Here is a 23,613-nt window from a genome sequence, read left to right on the forward strand (position 1 = left end):
AGCTGGTGCTGCCCCCTATAGCAGACTGACAAGGCAGAGGAGATGCTGCAAAACCAGATAAATATTTAGTCACTCTAATTGCTTCTCTCTGGCACCCTCTGTGTGCCTATTGCTGCAAAATCAAGAATTTTGAAAACTATCTAATTTCTAGCTCTGTTTTTATCTGTTATAATGAAAAAAAATCAAATTATGTTTAGTGGCTATTAGCTAAAACAGTTTGAACAAACTTTTTTTTTTTAAACTGTTAAAGGAAAAGAATGTTCCTGTAATTTCCTGAAATAAACTTATCTGAGCCTGGATTACAGCCTGGTGCCATTTTAAATGAATGTCTTTTTACTTAACAACAATATTAGAAACATTAAACATATTTTAAGAGAATCTGCAATAATGTGATGATAGAAAGACAATATATGTCATCTCCAACAGGAACTATTTAGTTGTGAATTAGATCTAACAACTAGTAATATTTTTCAAGTTCAAAAATGCTTTATAATTGTTATATTTGTGTTAAAGTTATCCCCTTAATATTTCATAAAAAAATTATGTGCTGTTTCAAAAAACCTGGATCACTGCCATTCTTGGCAGGATCGCAAGTTAGATCATCTTAAAACCCTCTTGCTAACACCTAGAAAGTTGGGCTAAAGCAAAACCAAAAGCCACTGAAATGTAAAGTGTAGGCATTAGGAGAGTAAGAGAATTTTGTAGAGATTAAAGTTGGGAACAATCTGAAATATCTGACTGTGAAGCACAGGCTGACTCTCTCTTTGGCATCCCAGAGGGAAGGAGTCACCAGGCTTCATTAACAAGGGACTAAGGGTCCACCTACCAAGATGGGGCAGGAGATGAGGCCCCCAGGGCTTAAGCAAGGTGTGGTATTGAAACAGACACTCCCAATAAGATAGGAACCCTCCAAGAGACACACTCAGCTGTAAAGAATAAGTTGGAAGAAACTTCACTCACCTTGACTGTTCCGGGCTGTACTTGAGGTAGAGAAAAAACTGTTTGCTGAGAATTCATAATCAAGATCTGTGTTCATTGTGGAGAGGTTGATATTTAAAATACACAGATGACACGGGAAACACCAAACTGACAGAATAACATAAAGAGCGGTCTTCAGTGGTTACAAATGCCGGGGTATCAGCAGAAAGGAAAACAAACCTCTCAGAGAGCAAAACCCTCAGACAAGACCTCCTCGGAGCCTCATGGGTTCTCCAGTCATAGTCCTAAACTTGAGGACACACGAGGTAACATGCCACCATTCCTCTCTCTCTCTGTTTCCCTGTATTTCTGTGTATCACACAAAGAAATCACGTATCACATAGAGATGAAGGGAGCACAGGGCATAGTGACTGAGGGTGTAGCTTCTGCAGCTAGCTTCAAATCATGGCTTTATGGACATTTAACTAGCTGGGTAACCTTGTGCAAGCTTCGTAAATCTCCATTTCTTCATCTGTAAAATGGGAACTATTACAGTGATCTGTTTCCTAAGGTTAAGGGAATTAGATGAGTTCATATATGGAAAGTCCTCAGCAGCAGAACCCTGCTTGGCTTACAGAAAGCACCAAAAACAGTTAGCTGGTATCACCACCACCATTACTGTTATTAAAGGTAGTTGGTCACATGACACTGCTTATCGCATAATTAGGTTGCTTTTCCTCCGTGGGTGCCCAGATGCATAGTCATTTGGACTGAAATTACATCTTAAGTAAACCTAGCAACTCCACATCTCAAAATTATGTGATTTCACATGACTGGCTCCTTTGTTGAGAAGCAGAAGAACTAACGGCAGGAAAATCAAATAGGCAACCACGAAGCCAGCCAAGTACACAATATGTTTTTAGAATTTGCTATTTACTTTTTGTTCAGATATTATGTGCAGAGGCCCCACCCTCACTCCAGCCTTAGCACATCCCCCCCCCCAACACACACCAGGGAACACTTACCACACACACACTCTAGAAACCGGGAAAACGCGGTTAGGACGGTAGGCTGCCTGACTAGATTTCCAGGTGGAACCTTGAGACTAAGCAGCTCTACAAGCTTGTGCATTAGCTAAACTCCACGTGTTCCTCCGCCTCTCTCCTAGGAGCTTTCATGTTTCTCACCTTTTATCCACCTCTTCAGCTTTCCTTCATTACAGTTATAACACGAGGAGATAACTGCCTAGCACTCCACCGTCTTCTATTGCCTCTTGATGCAGCTTGTTTCTTCCTCTGAAAAACGGTTTTGACATTTACATCATTGTGAGAATCGAATGATACACATTTTCAAACAAAAATGATTTCGATTTTCTGCAATAATTCTTCAGCTTTGTCAGCAGTTATGTATTTACTTGCTTTATGCTTGCTGACAGAGAACGACCTTTTATTTCTGTCTCTTTGAAAACCTAGCACAGTGTCATACACATATTAGGACTTTTATTCACTCATTCCACAAGTATTTGCTGAGTGTAGAAAGATCCTGAACTCATCTCCTCCCACGGACACACCAGATCTACAGCTACATATGGAAACAGTCCATCTGGAAAGAACCTGGAAACTAGCTGAACTGTTCCTCCACAAAAGAGAAAAGGAACACATCAAGACTGGTAGGAGCAGAGATCTTCTCTGTCATCAAAAACCCCACCCTGGTGTGGAAACCCACAATCCGGAGGTCTCACAAGTTTGGAGCTTCTCCTGGGGGAGAGAGGGCTTTGTCCCCACATCAAAGACCCCAAAACATGGGACCCACACCCGAGATATAAGACCCCAAAGGTCTGGCTGAGAAAACTAATGGGGCTTCTGTCCAAGGAACCCAAAGGGCCATAGGGAACTGAGATTCTCCTTTTAAAGGGCTTGCATGTGGTCTCACTGGCCCCAGGACCCAGAGCAAAAGCAGCAGTTTGAAGAGTGCCAGGAGGAGTGAAAGAGACTCACTTGCTAACCTTTAAGCATCATCTGGAGGGGAGGGCGCAGCTGGGACTCTCTCCAGACACAAAGGTGATGGCTGACACCATTTTTGCCTTCTCTCTCCCGAGAGTACAGGTGGGCCTATGCAGGTGTGACATGCAGAAGGCCCTCACTAGCCTTGCTCAGGACGGCAGGGGCAAGGCGGAGCACTCCCCTGATCCCTGGCTCAGGCCAGTGAGCACAATTTGTCACATCATGCTTCCACTCTCTTGCTAAATCCGGTAGGCAGGCACACAAAAGGCCCTCTCCTGCTGCATCACTGAAGCCAGCTGGCACGCAAAGTCCAGGAATCTCCCCTGCCTTGCTAAAGCCCAGCAGGTGCACTCAACCCAGCCAGAGAATGCTTCTTCATCATCTGGCCCTTGTGGCCAAGGGGGCCTGCATTCCCGGGCTCCATGGGACTGTAAGAATCGGAAAAACAGTTCTTGGCAGGCTGCCACCCCCAGGGCACCTCACAGACAGCCGACTGAAACACATCCCAGTCTTCTGCGAAAAAGGCCTATTTACTCACGCTGGAGCTTCAGCCTGAGGGGCAGGCTTCAAGTCTGCCACACATCTAGGAGCTATGGGTGTGCTCTCCGGGAGCACAAGCAGTGCAACACCAACTTTGTTCCTAGGGCGCGTGCTATAGCTTGACGATACCTCATGAAAAGCGCCTATACTCTTGTCTGGAGCACTGATTTTTGCAACTGTTGCCCAGAGATCGCTTCCAGATCTCCTGGTCTGGAGGCCAGCAGGGTTTACGACTGCAGCCTCGCGAGACTGTGTACATTCACAGTACTGCCACATGAGGGTCTGGCTTCCCCTCAGCCTGAAACTAGGTATTAAGTGAGATCCCTACACTTGGAACATTGTGTTTGGGGTGGGCAAGATGGGTGAAAGGGGTCAAGGGGTACAGACTTCCAGTCATAAAATAAGTAAGTCATGGGGATGTGGTGCGCCGCACGGTACCTATAGTCAGTAACGTTGTAGAGCATACTTCAAAGTTGCCAAGGGAGTAAATCCTGAAAGTTAATTTTGTGTGGTGACAGATGGTAACTACAGGCCTCCCTCCTTTCATTTCACTTCACTTTATTACGCTTTGCAGACACTGCATTTTTTACAAATTGAAGTTTTATGGCAACCTTGTGTAGAGTGAATCTATCAGCACCGTTTTTTTTCCAACAGCATTTGCTCACTTCATGTCTCTGTGTTCCATTTTGGTAATTCTTGCAATATTTAAAACTTTTTCATCACTATTACACTTTTTATTATGATCTGTGATCAGTGATCTTTGATGTTACTACAACTTGTTAAAAGCTTAAATGATGGTTTGCACTTTTTAGCAGAAAACTTTTAAAAATGAAGTCTGTCCTTTGTTTTTTTTAGACATAATGCTATTTCACACTTAATAGACTACAGTAAGCATAAACATAACGTTTATGTGCACTGGGAAACTAAAAAATTTGTGTGACCCACTTTATTGCAGTATTTGGTTTATTGTAGTGGTCTGGAACCTGCCATACCTCCAAGGTATGCCTATAGACTTACTGTGGTGGTCATTTTGCAATGTATACAAATAACAAATTATTATGTGTCCACCCGAAACCAATATAATGTTATATGGCAATTATATCTCAATAATTAAAAAAAATAACGAATGTTCATTGAACAAGTAGGATGTACCACTGTCCTGGGCTCTGTATTTACTGTAATAAACCATCAACCCCTGCTTTGCTTGATGAAAATTTGCTAAGTTGACTTCTTAGTTACGTCTACCATGTATTCAGCTTGCCAATATGCTGTAAAATGCATCTTACTCACCTCTAGCAGTGCCAGGAAGTAGACCGGGGCATATGACACAACCAGCCTGCCTGAACTGTCTGATTAAATGCCACAGAAATACATCAGACAACACCTGAGATCATGCCAGCCACATGGCCTCTACGGAATGTGCCCACATTCCGTTGAACATGTATCCATTGTGATCCTCAAAGGTGTGTGTTTTGTTTAAAAATCTGTCTCATCCACTAGCCTGTGAGCCCGAGAATACTAACTGTGTTCTTTTGCAGTTCCCTCTGCCTTTACAAATAGCTCAGCGTCTGTGAATTTAGAATGAAGTAATTATTGATAGAGTGAAATAGTAGAGAGGATGTTAAAACTTTTTACTGGCTACTGTAACAAGTATTTCAAAAATACATCCACTGAGTTTATTGTTCTTTGTTAGGCAGAGGTGAATGCCTACCGTGCACTATTATTAACCGCATTACGTATAAAGTAGCGCTCTGGGCTACATCACTCTGACTACATTTGGAATGTATCATTCTTTCTCTTTTCTGGGATTTATGATTTAGGAGGCCTGAAGTCAAATGGGAAATGCTTTCTGTGAAGGTCAACCAAATTAGGGGAATAGATCCATTTTAAATATTAGCTATCACCAGCCAGAAAGCTGAATTTGGTATTAGAGTTTATTAAATCCAGACCTACGGGTTTCCCAAGCTTGCATCTTTCAATATAAATTACATTAAATGTTGAACACTGAGGGGAAAAGACAGAAAAGGGACCAGCTGTCCCAACAGAGGCAAAATGCCATTCCCTGAAATCATGGCTTATCCTATACTTGAACTTAATTTAACATCTAGTTAATTGGAAAATCCAGCTAGTAAATTAGTCTGGTAATTAGCTTTTTGTAAAATTTCTGGGACATCTGGTCATTAAGAAAAAAATGTTTTAAAATGCATCCTTCTCTGACAGTGACAAATTCTAGCAGTTTTCTGCATGACATATTGGCATTCGAATCATACTTGGAAGTTTAAATGCGTCCTAAATAAGTGAATTAGAAGTAAGCATTTATAAATGACTTCATTATATCAGATAGCTACTGCTTCTCATCACTACTGCAAAGTCCAAGTCAAAGTCACCCAAGTCAGATACGGGTGAGACTCAAAGTGTGACTCATCCTGAGGGAAAGTGCTCTCCGCTGGGAACCTGTGAAGCCAAGCAAGTTAAGTGTTTGCAAATCACAGCAGGCGGTCATTTCCATTCCAAGAGGATAAAACAGGGAAGAAGAAAGGAGGGACAGGTCCCAGGTAAGTCTAAGACCAAACAGGACAAACAACACTAAATCTTAAGGCTCAAGAATGACCTTTGCCTCAAAACTCTACCTTCTAGACTCACTGGAGTGGCAGTGTCAGCCCAGGGCACAGCAGGAAGGCCTGCAGAAGCTGCCTGGGCTCCGTGGCTCTCTGGGTCTGGGGTCCTCAGCCCATGACTCTCCCAGGTAGCTAAGTCCTTTGAATTCTAGGTGGAGGCAGCCTCCTAGGCCTGTGCCGGGGGAGACAGGGTCACAGGAACAGTATCAAAATTTGGTGCCTACGGCCCTTGGAGGGGCAGCCACTGAGGCCTGCGCCACACCAGGATCCACCAGAGCCGCTGTGCCTGGTGGCAGAGGAGCGTGGCACCAGAGTGCAGAGGTCGGAGCCCAAGGAGTGAGGTGGCACCAGACAGCTGGCACATAGGTCCCACGGCTGCTGGGGTCCCTTCTTTGAACCCCTTTGCTCCCCAGGCCCTTGTACTTGGGGCTTGTGATGCGAGTGGCAGCTCTGCTGATCTCTGAGTCCCCTTTGGGGGTCATGCTTCATTGTCTTCGAGAGTAGCGTCTGGTTTCTGTTCAGATGGCCCAGACCCACTATTCCCTGCGGTCACTTGAACACACCCTCAGTGTTCTAACTTTTTGCAATCTGGATAGGCTGAGAATTTTCCTAATCTTTACATTTTTCTTCCTTTTTGCTTAACAATTCTATCTTTAAGTCAATTCTCTCGGCTTGAATTTTACTAGAAGCAGTCTGGAGAAGCCAAGCTGTGCCTTCAGCGCTTTTCTTAGCAATTGCTTCGGCTAAGTATCCCAGTTCACCACCTGCAAGCTCTATCTTCCACCAAACACTAGAACATGAATACAACTCAGCCAAGTTGTTTGCCACTTTATAATAAGGCTAGCCTCTCCTACGGTTTTCAATAACATGTTCCTCATTTCTGCCTGAGATCTCTCATCAAAATGGCCTTTTTGTCCATATTTCTACCAACTTTCTGTTCATGGCTACTTAGGTACTCTCTAAGAAGACCGAGGCTTCCTCTACAGCTCTCCTCTTTTCTGAGGTCTCAGTAGAATCATCTTTACAATTCTGCTCACGGCACTCAAGGTGTTTTCTAGCATGAACCTTAAAACTTCCAGCCTCCACTCCTGACCCAGTGCCAAAGTCACTGCTACATGTTTACGTGTTTGTTATGCAGCATCCTCACTTCTCTGTACCAACTTTTGTCCTTGTCTGTTTTGGCTGCTATAACAAAAATACTGTAGACTGAGTGGCTTAAACAACAAACACTTATTTCTTTTTCTTTCTTTCTTCCTTTTCTTTTCCTTTTCTTTTCTTCCTTCCTTCCTTTTTCTTTTCTTCCTTCCATTCTTCCTTCCTTCCTTTCTTTTAACAAACACTTATTTCTGATAGCTTTGGAGGCTGAGAAGTCCATGATCAACACTGGCAGATGCTAAGGGCACTAATTCCACTCATGAGGGTCCCACCTGACCTATCACCCCGCAAAGGCCCCACTCCAAATCCACCATGCTGGGTAATTCACAAGCTTTGGCAGGGGAGAGATACAAGCATTCGGTCTATAGCAAAGACTCAACCCACAAATCAAAAATAGAACAGTATTTTACTACAAGTCATATCATATTTATTTAAAAGCCAAAAACAGTATGATGAAGCAAGAAAACATACAGGTTTCAGAGAATGCTTGTTTTTTTAATCAATCTGATCACTTCTAAAGGATGAAATGTTAAGAAATATAAAAACAATATGTGCTGTAAATATAAAAATATAAGAAACATGGTATTTTTAAAGAAACTGTAACTGCAAAAGACATGTTAATACCACAAAAACTTTGAACAGAAATTTAAAATGTCATATGCTAAAAATAATTTTTTCTTAGTAGTATGCATTTGGCATTAGAATGGAGGGATGTAGGCAAGATAAAATGTAACGTTTATATAGATAAACTTTCTGAATACTATTGTCTGATTTCCTATATAAAATGTCAGACTTCATTATAAGAAACAATATAGCTGTCCATTTAAGGCTACAATTGCCTTTTCAAATGTAGGGTAATTATTATTTCAGAAAGCAGCAGCTTTTACCATTTTTTAAAAAAAGCTAGTAGTGGCACATAAAAATGAACATTACAAGAAACTGAGTAAAACAACATTTACCATGAAAAGATGAATGTAATTTAAAAATGAGGCACCTTTCACTTCAATAAGAACTGAGGGTGAAGGCCTTTACCTTATACCTAATAACACTTGCTTTATTTAATAAGGAGCAGCAGAAGGATACATTCCATTCTACGTACTGGCTGTGTTGAAAGAACACAGTTCATATCCAGATAAAAAGCGGAAGTGCAGTAGAGGCAAGCTGATTTATCAGAGTGTATGCACTAAAATACTCTGTGCTTTGAACCAGTTAACACAGACAAGTCCAATTTATACTTTACCTATGTTGATCCAAATTATCTTTACTGATAAGCTAGCAGATCCCAGATAGGTAGCATGTTTGCTGTGTTTTATCATTCTCTTGGCATGGATACAGATTTGTCTATCATTTAAGTAAAAAACGCAAAGCCATACTAAGCCACATCTGTGTTTGTAGTTTTGCTTTTACACAATTTTACAGGGTAACAGAATGTCACATTTCAAAATTTAAGAATGAAACAACAACTCTTGCAATCAGAACAGCATGGTAATCATCAGGAATCTTCTTGTAAGAAAAAAAAAACAACCCAACAATCATCTCCTCTGTGCCCCATTAAATAGATAACTAAGGTTCAGTAGGCAATCTCAGTGATTTGGCCAAACATATTTTATACATAAGGCATCTATGACCAAGAGAGGTTAGACACATTAAAGGCAAGCTCCTAAGGACACTGATGTGTCTAAACTGCTCAGAGATCTAGATGGGTTATGCACTGGTCACCTCTTTTCCTGACAGTCTAACCTTACTTTCAAATAGAGGCAGCTCCAGATTGTCCGTGCCAGTAAGTGAGGGAACAGGCAAGGAAAATATAACCTTACGATATAAAAAACACGTTTTATCACGTAGTAAAATAAAATTTTCCATTGAAACTTTTATGAACTTTGCATAATGAGGTTTTAGCACACACGCACAAGTAAAATTTTCCTTGTGCAATAAAACATAATACTTTCTTTTCATTTTTAACAATGAAGTGTATCGTTCTTCCAACCTGGAATCCAATTTGTCCACAGTAACTGGACATGATGATGGAGAGGGGAGGGTTAGAGACAGAAGCTGTATTTCTCTATCTCAACAAAGACTGCTGTCGAAAGCCTGTCATTTCACTATGAGTCAGCGTGAGCGCTTTGGGATTCACTTGCCCTTGGTTCATGCTGAAGTGTTTCAAGCTCACTGCACAGATGTTTACTTGGTTACTGAGTCATAGCTTTTTCAGGGTAAACTCCAAGTCTACCAAGGAGACAGGGAGATACTCAATCAAAACACATATTTGGATTGTGTTCTTAAACTTACGCTCTCAGCCTGCCTGTCAAACAAAGCTACACCCAATAACAATAATCTGCAAAAGCCGATAAATATATTTGCAAATAATTGAGGGCTGACTGTAAACCCAATCAACTTTTCCAAATTTTTTTAATTAATCATAATTGCTGATTTGCGGTGTCCATCAATCATGATGAGGGGATGAACGCTGTGGTGGAGAGCTTTCAAAATACATGAAGTCCTGAAATTGGAAAAAGAATTATATGTATAGTTAGTTATAAAATTAGATAGATAGATAATTATATAAATAAAGAAAGTGAATAGGTCAATAATTAGGTGCAATGCACAACGTGTTATCCTTTATCAGGTGATCCTCTCATTCCAGTTTAGGAACATATCAGTGTAATGACATCTGCATGAAGAGAACCTAAGATGAAGAACAGTGATTGCAAATTGTGGGAAGGCAGTAAGCTTTCCATTTGGGGGACCAGTTAAGTAAATTTTCACTGCTGGGAGGTAGAAAAGCTTGATAATCAACATTAAACATGTTAAATATACCAATTGCAATACGTTAATCAGGTTTTTAAGGTAAATGCTATCAATTTTATTTCTATGTTTTTCTCATGAATCTTAACGATGAATTATGAGCACAGCAAGGGGATTGTACCCAGTCAGTTAGGAGGGTCCAACGCCGAGGAGGACACTGATGAGAGGCAGTAGGTAAAGGGAAAGAACATCAGCTTTAGAGTTATTTTATTTCACTAAGAAATCATAGGACAGGCGTCTTTAACTGGTGAGCACAGTAAGTAACACGCAATAATGACAATTACACCCAGTGGATGCCTACCATCTTTCAAGCACTCTTCTGGCCCGTTTACTCATATGATAGCCTACTATTCATAACCCTAAGAAAAAAAATATAAGTATTTTTATTTTCATTTTACAGATGAGGAGACTGAGGCTTGCAAATGCTACACACTGCAACACATGTAACTAGTAAGTGACAGATAGTTTCCAACCTTACTGCCTTTCTATTACATGACACTGCTTCTCATCGGGGAAAATAATTTTCTCAAGATAACTCAAAAGCAAAAGACTTACAATAAGGAAGCAAGCTCCAAAAATCATGGCTTTCATCTTCACATCCAGGTCTAATGGGAAGTGAATTTCAAAGTGGTCAGCATCACTCATGGTTGATAACATACCATTCCACTTCCTAGTAATACTGCCGATACTGGATACACCGTCGAGGGATTTGACCTGGAAGGACCAGACCAGAGTGTGACTTTATGATGACTGAAAGTATTAAAATTCATGCTTTGTTCTTCTGTTTATAAGCAGTTTACACTGAGGTCGCATAAATAGAGTGCAGGGAATGAATACAGTAATCGTGCAATTTCAGACAAGAAATGATGGCCAAGTAGGGTTAAGCGCCTTGCAACTGATTAATAACTGAGCTGGGGTGTATCTCACAATTCTCAGGCCAGGGTTCTTTCTTCACCCTCAAATGAGTTACTAGGAAAGCCTGTCAGAGGACGTATGATTAGAATTTACTTTGAAATTCTTTTCCATATCACAAAAGGAGAGAACTGGGGTCAGGGAGGGAGTGTTTTTCCAGTCTAGGGAAACATGTGAACAAAAGTACAGGGACAAGGTTCTTTGCACTTCACAAATTCCACACAACCACTCAGGCTTCTGTGGGCCAAATGAACCCTGTCTTCTTAAAGTGTGTCAGGATCCCAAAGGGCTTCAGCTTCTAAAAGAGGGACCTTGACACCTGCCACAAGGAAAATAATAATCTCTACACACCCTGACCCCGAAGTCTGGCTTATCTACATTTTCTATGTATCTACAATGGTCTTTTAATAAATAAGTCATACTTGGTGATATGGTTACATAAAACGAGAACTAAAGAAAGTTTATTGGGTGTCACAGAAAATATCTGAATGAGCAATTGAGTCTTGTTGAATTTCAAGTCATTTAGAAAGAATGCTTTAAGAAGCCCAGGAATCCCCTATGTCAGAATTGTTAAGGTAATAAAGAATCATCTTGTAGCCATTGGGATAAAGGTAAAACAAAAGGATTTTCCTTTTTCCAGAAAATGTTATAGCCTGCTATGAGTTTTATCCATGTTATCAGTGTTGTCCTGTTTCTTGAGGATGCAGACAGGCTTCCATTTTGCAAATAAGCAATTTGTGCAACCTCAGGGTGCTCCATTTGTTTCCTGATGTGTTGGGGACTTCTGTTACTCAGGACCTATATTCTGATCCTGGACATCTTTGGTAAAAGCGGTAAACGAAATACAGCCAAGAATAAAGTAAATGGATTAGGTCAGCCTATTTACTCTCAGGTTTAGTGTTTGAAATGGTTTCCTCTTATCTTTATCAAACACTGAAATCATAAAAAAGGAGCTCACATTTTGGAAAACCTTCAGCAATCACCTAAGATTAATCTGAAAAACTTTTTATTGTCAGCTGGTTAGTTAACTCTTTCCGCACACTGCTTTATTCATTCACCAACAAAAATCATCTAAAATCAGATCATCCTGAGGTCTATTATGACACGTAAAAAAAACAGTGGAGACATCACTTTAACATTAGGTTACCTCAAAAACAGAATCAGAACCACAGCCATAGGTTGAGCACGGTCCACGCACTCCCATCATATCTTCTTTCTTCTCGTTCTGGATGCTGTAAACTGCCCTGCACAGGTTCCAGTGTTCGGCAACAAAGCCAATGGTGACGCCAGGAGGACACTGCACCTCCAGCTAGAAGTGAAGCAGTGACAGAGGCAAAGATGCTGCATTTATACATATACATGTACACACTGCCTAGATGGGTTCTCAATGCATTCAAGGACCAGGGAAGCTGCTGCTGGGAGAAAGTCGTCCGTTTCCCCTGGGTTATTTCTTAGGGTTACAATTCAGTGAACAGCTTTGAGATGAGGTCATATCCCCTTTGGGACAAAATGACTGCTTGTTATAAAATGGTCAGTTCTGCAAGCTCAGTGTTCCTCAGCTGTAGATACGGCATCTCTTTGGGATCCTCCAAGTCATGCCTGTAGAACAAGGGGACCCACACACACAGGCTGGCGCTCTCGCTGTTTACTGGGCTGTAATGAAGTTCTCTGACCCTGACCTAGGTGTCTCATGTCTCCTGGCACAATCCACCAGAAAGTAACAAGCTAGCTTCTTTGATTTACATCTCAGTCACGACATTTATAATAGAAAACAAGAGACAAGAGGCATTCTGAAAATTGTATGTTGTGAAAACAAGAGAATGCATGGATAAGCATAGGATGAGGTGGAGATTGACCTCAGGTATAAGACTGTGATTACAAAGACAATACTGACAAAGCAGAAAGCTACCTGACAACTGCTAATGTCCACTGAGCACTATACTGTTTTCCAGACACTGTGCTAACACAATTGATGTTTATTTACTATGTAGTCCTCAAAACAACCATCCTGTAAGACAGGTCCTATTAATATCTCCATTTTACAGATGAATACATCAAGGCCCAGAGAGGACTGTAAATAAATCACTACTGTAAATGCTGGTACTTAACATACAATTTAAATATCCCAGGAATCCTATGGGGTATTATTCTGTCCCGTTTGTGTATTAAGAACACTGAGGCTCAAAGAGGTTAAGTAAAATAAATTGCCCAAGTTTAAGTTGGTGGCATATCTGAAATTCAAATTCTTTTGGAATCTCTCCCTAAAACTGCTTTTCTTTTCCTTAGCGAAAACTTTTCCTCTGGCTACTCAAGTTATAGAAGCGTAACTGAACTGTAACTTGGCACATCTGCTTTCCACTTCCAGCATCTACCAAGTATGACATCACCCTCAGACAATCTCTTTGAGCCACCCTTTCTTTATCTGTAGAAGACGTAGATGATGATGATGGACAGAGAAAAAGTTATCTGAAGCTCCTTCCGACTCTAAAAGCACGTTTATGTTTAGTGTTACCTTACTTGGGGCTATGGAGGAACACGGAGACAAATGTGTGTGGCTGCTGTTCTAGGTAACAGGCTAATTTCTAAGTCCATGGACACAACTGACAGATTGTGATCACTGACGAAATAACCCTAATTTGTGTTGATCCACCAACTAGCACCTGAAGACACGGACCCCCAAGAAAAATGCCTTCGTGATTTTCCATCGTGAGGCTATTTGACTCCCCACTCCCCACTGCCTCTTCCATTCCGACTGGCAGAGCCAGTGCAAGTCCCCTCCTGTGCGGTGCTGGCAGGAGCACAACCGTGCAGTGCAGAGTTGGACCAGGAAGAAGCAATGGATAGGGCTGCCGTTCTCTGACCTCTTGCCTGGCGGAGGGACAACAGAAGCAGCAGCAGGTGCATCTGAAAGGTCTCTGCAGTGTCATGATCTCTTGGCCCAGGCAGTCAGTGACCCGCAGCACGAAGGGCCTCAGTGTCCGATAAGCATTCCTGGTGTAGTCATCTGTGTCTTCAGCCACAAAGTAAACCATCTGGCCCAGGTTGTTTTTAATATCATATCTGTTATTAGTTTCAAAATGTGTTATCACTAAAAGTAAAATGAGAGAACTGTCTTATTTAAGAGGCAGGTAAAATGGGCCTCAAGAAGTCCTTCTGTAGTAATTTCACAGGGGCTTAAAGCAAAATGGCTTTTTAAAAAAATTTCAGGTGGAAAATACGCAATTATTAGAACATGAAGATAATTCGTATGTCCTATAAAAATTTACGTAACTCAAAATTTAAAACATTTCTTTTAAGAAGTTCAGTACAAAATGATTTTTAAAACTTTTCCACATAAAAGCCAAGATTGAAACAATATTCCTAGAGTACCTGAATTCAGAAAACTTTAATTAAGGCACTAATGATCCCAGCACAGTGGTTAAGAGCCTGGCTGGAGTCAGACAGACATGAGTTCAAATCCTGACTCCATTGCTTTTTAGATGTATCTTGGGTGAGGTTAAAAAACAAAACAAAACAAAACTTAAATTATAAAACCATTTAAATGCAATTATGCATTAGATCATAAATTAATTGGTTCATGGAATATACCAAGATGATCAGTGTCATTAGTAATTACAAATAAGAAAAAGAACCAAGCAGAGTCAAAGGCTCTATGTGGTGGTCAAATGAAGGAAAGGAAGGTGTAGGTCTGCTACAGAGAGGGATCTTGTGAGGATGAACTGTGAACAGGCATCATGTTTCTTCTTACTTCCATAGCATTGGGCTTAGAATTCAGGAAACTGAGATTCTATTTCCAGTTCTGCCACTGATTAGCTGACAAGGATGCCCTTGGCTAACTCATCTAGCCTCTTGGCTCCTTCTTTTTCTTGCCCATGAAAAGCTAATATGGAGGAGTTGAGATGGGTAAAGGGTAGGGGAGTCGACCAGATAAAACGTAAGTCCTGTTCAAGTCCAAAAGCTTATTAATGTTGTGTAAATAGATAAAATAATACAAAGTAGGTCCCTTTATTACTTTCTTGAAGACAGCATAGTAGAGGACAGTCTTTTCTCTTGGAACCACTAAAAAATAACCAATATAAATAAGGAACTAGATATTGGATAATGCATATTTCCACCTGATTCAAATATTGCTGGACACTACAAAATTATACATACTTTCCAGGGGTTCAAAGTGCTGAAGAACGTGTATGTTGTCCAACTGTTGGGACAGAACAAAACAATTAGGAGATAAAAACAACAGAATTAAATCAGACCAGCATTAGAAAAGAGACTGATGAGACAGATATTAAACTGTATCCATTTACACAAAGATCTTTTCTGAAGCTGAATGGAATCAAAACCATTTTTTTTAATCAAGCAAAATCAGCCTATCTGCACCCAATCAGAGGGCTATTCGCAGAGCTGTCCAGATAGAACACTTTCGTCCAGTTTCACTGTAAACTATTGAGACATTTGTCTAAAATACAAGGAAAGCACCTTCCCATGACAGTCACAGCGTCTAGAAGAAGCTACGTTGACAAAGATGGCTCCCATCTCGATTCCTACTCATTGGTGTCTCTGCTGTGTCACCTCCTGACTGCAGTTGTCAGGAAGTTCAAGACAGTTTAATGTCGACCAGCCACAGAGAAAGCAACTGTCTCAGTGGCTTAGGGAGAATGAATCAGCTAGGGTGGCCCCTACACAGGACAGTCCAGTCTTACATTATCTTACAGGTGCTTCTGAAAGAGGTTAACACACTGACTGCCATTCACTTGAGCTGCTAATACCTGGGTCTTCCCTCAGTGTGTGCTTTAATAGGGGAGGGTCCAAGAAGCTGGAAGCATGTGAAAAGGATTAGAGCAAAGGCGAGGCAACATTCAGGGATGGGATCCCTCGAAAAGAGAGGCTGGGAATACCATCAGAGTAACTTCTACCTTAATTTTACTTAGGAATCACTGCAAAGATAGACAGTTGGATAGTAATTATCTGTTATACTTGAGAACATTCTAGCAGAAAAGAAGCCTCCTGAGGGACAGATTAATCATATCAATATAATTTTAGATAATTTAGATCATTAGATCACTCCTAATCCCTGAGCCCAGAACACTGCCTGAAATACCATATTTTACCAAATATTTGAATAAATTAATTAATGTATGATACATGAATGTGATAATAAATAAAATTTACAATAATGTAACTGGACATGAATGTTCTGTGGTTTGACTGACTACAGGAGATTTATAGAAAGGATACATTCCTTCCTTCATTAAAATTTTTTTCTCGTATGAGAACACAATCAGGAGAGAGGGTCTAAACATGTCTTAGAATAAAATATCAAAAGTGGCCCCTAAACAACAAGTTTCCACTGTACAGCACAGGGAACTATATTCAATACCTTGTAGTAACCTATAGTGAAAAAGAATATGTAAATGATATATGTATGATTGAAACATTATGCTGTACACCAGAAATTGACACAATATTATAAACTGACTATACTTCAATTAAAAAGAAGTGTCCACTAGGGTTTATTACAGTCCGTTTTAAAAATTTAAGGTGTTAAAATCTATAACTAAAAAGCAAAAATATTCATTGCTTGGTAAAAGCTTCCACTGTTGAACAAAATATCCTAAGTACTGATGCCCGTTAATGTGAAAGAATTTTGTCCAATAAGATACTACGGTTGTTAAGAGGCAGTTCTAACAAAGTGTAGAGTCACTGCCAAGCCAACACTCTAGAAATAATACAAACCTGCTATTCTATATACTGAAGTGTCAGGATAGTCCTGATAAGGATTCATGTAACTTGCACACAAGATGGCAAAAAGACTAAGAGAAAGAAAATGCCTGGCTCTGTGTTCTCCACTCACACACAAGGTATTTCGACTAATAACATCCACACAGCTATCATTCATTGGGTTGGTCCTGCGTGCCAAAAATATTAGGCACATTACAAACTTTCTCATTAATAATTCTCCTAACAACCCAGTAGGATAGGTATCACTCGTACTACTTTATAGATGATGAAATTCAAGGACCAAAAGGTTAGAAAAGTTACTCAAGGTGGTGGAGTGAAGAGGAAGTAGAACCAGAATTCAAAGCCAGGTTTGTCTGGTTCTAAACCTGTTTATTTGTTTCTTTTTCATTTTTTTTAACTAAAAACATCCCTAAGAGGGAAAACAGAATTTATAAAATATCTTCATTCAACTTCTTTCAGAGTAATAGAAGAAGTGAAGAATTTTTAAATTGTTAAATGAACAATATTAAAGCTACACATTTTTTAAAAAGAAATGACTCCAGATATTGGATTTCCAAGGACAATTTCTGTATTTATCATTAAGTATCAAAAAGAAACTTTCTAAACCTGATTACCTTATAAACATTTTATAAGCTTCCAAAATAATGTGAAGATGTATTCTAGCACTTTATCTGAATGACTGGTGGTGTATTTTGTCAATATTTTGCCAAACAACAATTTAATAAAATTTTTGGTTCATGTAAAATCCAAAATGTCCTGATCCACCTGTATTTATGTCCAAAGATCAACACTATAATATCATACCAATGGTTTTCAACGCATAGGATTAACAGTCAGCATGTAAAATTGAGAAGAGAAACACATCAATTTCGAGGAACATCTGATTGACTATGTGGCGTGACATGTATTGAATTGACAAGTCCCTTGCTTGTAATGTATTTCAACACTTCCTTTTACCTAAAAACAAAACATGATTTAGTAGTTTCTAAGCGATTTTCAACACTAGGTTGATCTTGTTTTCATTAAGCAACTTTTTTTGTTTGTTTCTGACATGGGTTTTTAAACAGTACCATTTGCTACATAAACTTGGCATATTGTCCCAGTTTCTGAAATGGGTGTCCTGGGCTTCGGACGCCTATATAGAAGGAAACCAGGAAGTCACTCTGTTGTGGAAAGGGGTTCTCTGGAACTTGGCCTGAAACAATGTATTTGGTAGGTCCTCTCTTTTTATTTACATTGTATTTAAAAAAAATTTTTTTTGGTGGCAGGGAGGTGGCAGAGCTGGTTAATGAAAACTATACGTGGTTAGAAAAGCCAATGGGCTGCGGCAGTAAGTGATTCACTCACTGTCTACCACCCTGCTCTTTATAATGTTGCTTTTCTTGATGTTAACTCTTTATTTCTAAGCAAACAATACCCAAATACCATCTTTGATAGTTTTTTTCTTCTATTCCTAATTTTATTTTTAAATAGCCTTCAACAGGACATCTTGAATGTCTCAAAATTCAACATACAATCCTTCACAAAAACCATATTCATCCCACCAAAAAAATCCCTTCACTTTTATGAAATTAGTACCACCACACCTATAGTCTCACAAACTAGACATCTGTCATCAATGACCCATCGCCTTTATCTATTGTATCTAGCCTTTTCTCTCTTCTTATTGGATCTCCAATCATGCTTTGTAAAAAAGTAATTTGGATTTGTATACAGTACCTGGGCTAAGTACTCTAGACCTGGAGGACAGTTTGGCATGGGAGTTGGCACTGGCATCCATGCTACTGGAGCAGAAGATTGTGGCACAGGATATTTTCCAGGCTGGTACTGGATAGGATGGGTACCACTACTTGGCAGGTACAAGGGGAAGGTACCAGGCTGCTGTGGACCGTAGTATCCCACAGGCAAGCCTCCTGGGTAGCCTACAGGTGGAGGGAGGGCTGGTCCAGGAGGCCCTGAGTTCAAAAATAAATGCAAGTGTTATACATTGTTAACACTACAATATATTGGAAGTTAGCATGACTTTTCACACGAAGATGATATGGATCACATGACCTCCACTTAAAAACAAGATGTTCCATTTTACAAGGGTGTAGAATGTACAAAAATGCACTCAGGGGATTTACACATTAACTCATCTAATCCAGTTAAACCTTATGAGATAATTATTTCCATTTCAGAGGTATAAAAATGAAGTTTAAATATCAAGCAATATGTTAGCCTCTATGCATTAGGTTCCTTCTTTGAGGATAGTAACATACCTACTTCATTAGGTTGTGGTAGGATTAGCACAAGCCCTAGCATGTAACTAGCACCATAAACACTTGTTACTGTGTTTATTGTTACTAATGTTTAAGGTCAGAAAGATAGTAAGGTTTATCTAACTTCAAAGGGGTTCTTCCAATGACCACTCTAATTCCAGCCCAGAAAAAAAGCCCATACCCATTAGCAGTCATTCCCCACCTTTCCAGGCAGCCCCTATCTCTACAGATTTGTCTAATCTGAATATTTCATATACATAAAATCATGTAACATGTAGCCTTTGTGTATGGTTTCCTTTACTTAGCATGTTTTCAAGGTTCATGCATGTTGTAGCATGCATTAGTACTTAATAAAAATTAATAAAATAACAACACTCATGTCAGACAAAATATCCTTTAAGACAAAAATTGTTACTAGAAGTAAAGGACATTTTGTAATAAAAGAAGTGTCAATTCATCAAGAAGATATAAAAACAGAGCTTCAAAATACATGAAGCAAAACTGACAGAACTAAAAAGTGAAACAGGCAATTTAACAAATAGTTGGAAACTGCAATACCCCACTCACAATGAAGGACAGAACACGTAAGCAGAAGGTCAAAAAGGAAAGAGAAGCATGAACAACACTGTAAATGAAACCAGGCATGTATAGAATACCCTCCCCGCAACAACAGAATAAATGCTCTTCTCAAGCACACAGAGAGCATTCTCCAGGACAGACCTCCCATAAAACAAGGCCATAAGACAAGTCTCAATAAATTTAAGACAACTGAAATCATACAGAGTATATTCTAGTACAATGGAATAAAATCAGAAATCAATAATAATAGAAGGAAATTTGGGAAATCACAAATTTGAGGAAACTTAATGACATACTCCTAAATAATCAAAGGGACAAAAAATAATCATGAGAGAAATCAGAAACTATTTTGAGATGAATGAAACAAAACCACAGTATGCCAAAGCTTATGGGATGCAGCTTAAACAATGCTTAGAGGGAAATTCATAGCTATAAACACCTACATTAAAAAAGAAATATCTCAAATCAGTAACCTAACTTTCCCAACTTAGCAATAAACCAAATCCAAAGGAAGGAGGAGGAAATAATAAAGATTAAAGTAGAAGTAAATGAAATTAAAAAAAAGAAAAAAGACAAATCAGCAAAACCAAAAGTAGGTTCTTTTAAAAGATCAACAAAATTGAAAAACCTTATGACAGACTGACCAAGTCAAAAAATAGAGTTCAATTATTAAAATCAGGAACGAAAATGGGGACATTACTAAAACCTTAAAGAAATTAAAGTGTATCATAAGGAAATATTACAAACAGTTGTGTGCAAAATCAGGGTACTACGCTCACAGCACCCCCAAGGGGGGTGGGCAGACCCCCTAAGCTATGCCTCCTGCATGAATCACCAATCTGTCCCTACCCTCACCCCATTTAAGGAATCAGCTTGCCCCGACACGGGGAGTGAGCAAGGGCACATGTTTCTTGTTTCTGCTCCCTCGTGCTGCAGCCTGAGTCCCAAAAAAGCCTGGTCTGAATTTCTCGTCTGGCCTCTTATCAATTTCTACTGATTGAACGGTCCAAGGACCCGGCTGGGTAACATACTCCTAGGTAGCCACATAGTGTGTGAAAAGATCAGAGAGGAGGCAAATAACCTAGGCGGAGGAGATCCCTTGTGACGTAAGTGCTGACACAGCAGACCCAGCCAGCCCCTCCACGAGGGGCAGAGGTTTTACAGATAGAGCAGGTACAAATCGCACAGTTGCCCAGGGGAGGCTCAGTGCCGCAGGAGTAAAGGTCAAGTATGGAGACCCAGTGGACAAAGCAGAAAGGGAACTGAGGAGGAAGTGAAGATCATGGAAGACCTATGTACAATCTGCACAAAGAGCGTGAACTTTATGCTGATAAAATGGAAAGTGGAGTGATTAGTTTTCCATTTAGAACCTTTATACATGAGATGATTAGATTAGGCAGGAAGTGCCTGCAGGAGTCCAGATGGGAGGCAAGGAAGTTGTGATGAAAGGAGTAGAAAGTGGAGAAATAATAATTGACATTTAAAAGAGACACGTTGCCTTGGTAATAGACTGGATATGAGAAAAGATTCTCAGTTTTCTGAGTTGGGTTCCTGCAGACCTTCAGTGTAGAAAAAGAATAGAGAGTATGTGTTTGGAAGGAGGATGTCGAAGTTGGATTGAGGATCATTGAGTTTGAGATCCTGGGTCACCAAGGGGAAGTGGTCCACAGGCAGGTGGAAGTAAGTTCAGAGAAGAGGAGATTGATATGGGGTGGGGGATAAGGGATTCATAAGTGGTTAAAGACAACTGAAGCCATGGGCATTATCAAGATTACTTAGGAGAGTGTAAAAGGACAGGTATGAATGGAAGACGTGAGAGAGGGGACAGGGCAGGGCAGGGCAGGACAGGGGAGTGGCCCAAGGAACTCCGGGGAAGACCAGTTTTTAAGGGTAGAAGACACTGAGCTCTTGATAGAGACTGCAAGTCAGAAGAGACTAAAGGAAAAATAATGATAACTAGAAACAATGTCAAATTAGAGCTAAGTGAGAAAAAAGATCTAATGTTTTTAGAAAAAATGGAGGAAATTACATATTTCAGTTTGTTGTGAAGAATATACTTTAATTCCTTTAATAATTGTGTTTAAGAGTACCCAAATTGGACTGGAAATTCAGTATCCATCCCTCTTTTTTAGAACTATTATTAAAAAAACAAAGATGCGTCTAAAAATCATATAAACTGTCTCAAAAATATTGTTATATCATTTCGGTGAGTTGATGATTAACTCTGGTGATATTAACGGTGTGATTTTTAACTTAAAAGTACCTCATGGAATAAAATTTGAAGCTCAATAAATCAGGGGTAAAATTACAGTTTAGATTATAGGGCTATTCAGTATAGAGATTATATTTCTAGGAAAAATTAAATACAAATATATGTAATCAAATGACTTTTGTTAAAATAATGTATTATTCAGAGATGTTAAGAGAAGTGAAGAAAAACAAATCTAATTATTTGTGGGAAATGGTATCTTTTATATTCCCTTTTAAGGTTTAAAATTGCCATTAAGGGCTTTGATTGTTCTGCAGGCAAACACAGCAAAACAAAACATGTTTAACTTTGTGTAACTATAGTATCCCACATCTATTTAAATAAATAACTTTATTATGGAGTATTGTCTTACCAATACAAGCGTGAGAAATACTGCTTTAGGGATTTGTGTTTTCTTAGTTATATGGAATATTATTATCCTTTTTTATTTTAAAACAGTAAGTCATTTTCTCTTTTAAATTGACTACATGTAACAAATGTTTGTATTAACTATTCTTTTAAACATGTTTGGGGCAAAATTATGTTCAGTGGGGACAAACAGCTGGCAGTATAATGCAAATGGAAATTATATAATTGAATTTAAAGGAATTCATTAAAGCTAAATATTTCAAGTACAGTTATTTCAAGTTCCTTAATGTGAATTAAGGGGAGAGAATTTGCATCAGTATGAAGTACATAGTTCAGCCACTAGATGGCGAGCACAGTGAATTTTTGTTACTGTATTTCACAACTGAAAATTCATTAGCTGTATGCTCTGCATCATATTATTTTTCAATGTACCTAGCCATTTAATTTGATGGCTGTAACCTGCTAATTTTTTGATACAAAAAGGAATGGACAGACACTTTCCCAAATGAGCAGAACATGATTATATAATGAATGTTTACTTCTTCAAAATGGTGGAGAGTCTGCTCTAGTGGAACCCAGATTCTTGGATATAGAGTGACTAGTGAATATAAGGTACGGTATGTAGATCATGTTGATAGTCAATGAATTCAAACATAGAGAAATGGTCAGATATAGCAAGATTATAAAATAGGATTGTCAAAACCTTGATTTTAGCAGGAGTTAAGCCATAATGAAGGGTTACACTGGATCAGATCCACACAACATGCATACAGGTGAGGGAAAGGGGAAAAGGAAGCCCTGCTTTTCTCAGAAAACAATGCAGAGGCAAAGGCTACCTGTGCTCCATGGGTCATATGACTGGAGCCAAAACCACATCCTTGCCATCATCCTGTGGATAGTGGGGTTTCTTTCCCCCTTTTAACAGCCTAACTTACTGGTTTCTACCTCTACATACACACTTAATAGTTAAAGAAATATTACTATACTTTATAATTTTCTAAGTCATTAAAATGTATTTGAATACAATCCTGATAAAACTATTTCCTTAGTCAAAAGTGAGTGTATTCTCAATTTAAAAAGTGTGACATACTGCCCAAATACCCATGAATATCCATTTTCCTGAGTCCCTGAGTACAGTGTGGCATGTATTCAGACTTATAAAAATATTTGCAGAACTAGAGAATATTACCAGGTCCTTGATCAGAATTCAAAGCTATTTACCTCCAGTTTTCTGTACTTTTCCTGCCACTTGTCCCATGCATGACTTATACTAGACCTTCATGACCTTGTGCTTTGGGACATATTGTTCTTTCTGCCAGGTATGGCCCCTTCCCCCTTTTCTTTGAGAAATTCCTCACTGGGCCAGCAAAACTTGACTCCTTAGTTAGGGCTTCCCTCAAATCCCTGGGAGAGTCAGTTACTGCCTTCTGTGCTTCTGCAACATTCTTTTCATAGTCAGGCAAAGA

The 23,613-nt window shown here is 39.4% G+C and overlaps 1 protein-coding gene across 2 annotated transcripts in view; it reads right to left on the bottom strand.

Moving 5' to 3' along the window:
• Window positions 1-7,677: 7,677 nt before the first annotated feature.
• The window catches only part of PLSCR4 (phospholipid scramblase 4), a 30,715-nt gene continuing 14,779 nt past the window's right edge, over window positions 7,678-23,613 (bottom strand). Inside the window, exons 4-9 of one of the 2 annotated variants that reach the window (XM_031448832.2) lie at window positions 18,410-18,645; window positions 15,107-15,149; window positions 13,813-14,039; window positions 12,099-12,260; window positions 10,595-10,753; window positions 7,678-9,734 (exon numbers count right to left, since the gene is read on the bottom strand). In XM_031448832.2, coding sequence (XP_031304692.1) covers window positions 9,678-9,734; window positions 10,595-10,753; window positions 12,099-12,260; window positions 13,813-14,039; window positions 15,107-15,149; window positions 18,410-18,645 — 884 coding nt within the window. In that variant the 3' untranslated portion in view covers window positions 7,678-9,677. The remainder of the gene's footprint in view (window positions 9,735-10,594; window positions 10,754-12,098; window positions 12,261-13,812; window positions 14,040-15,106; window positions 15,150-18,409; window positions 18,646-23,613) is intronic. The other variant, XM_031448822.2, reaches the window with a different exon arrangement.

Source organism: Camelus dromedarius, chromosome 2, assembly GCF_036321535.1.
Source record: "Camelus dromedarius isolate mCamDro1 chromosome 2, mCamDro1.pat, whole genome shotgun sequence".
In the NCBI taxonomy this organism is placed as follows: Eukaryota; Metazoa; Chordata; class Mammalia; order Artiodactyla; family Camelidae; genus Camelus; species Camelus dromedarius.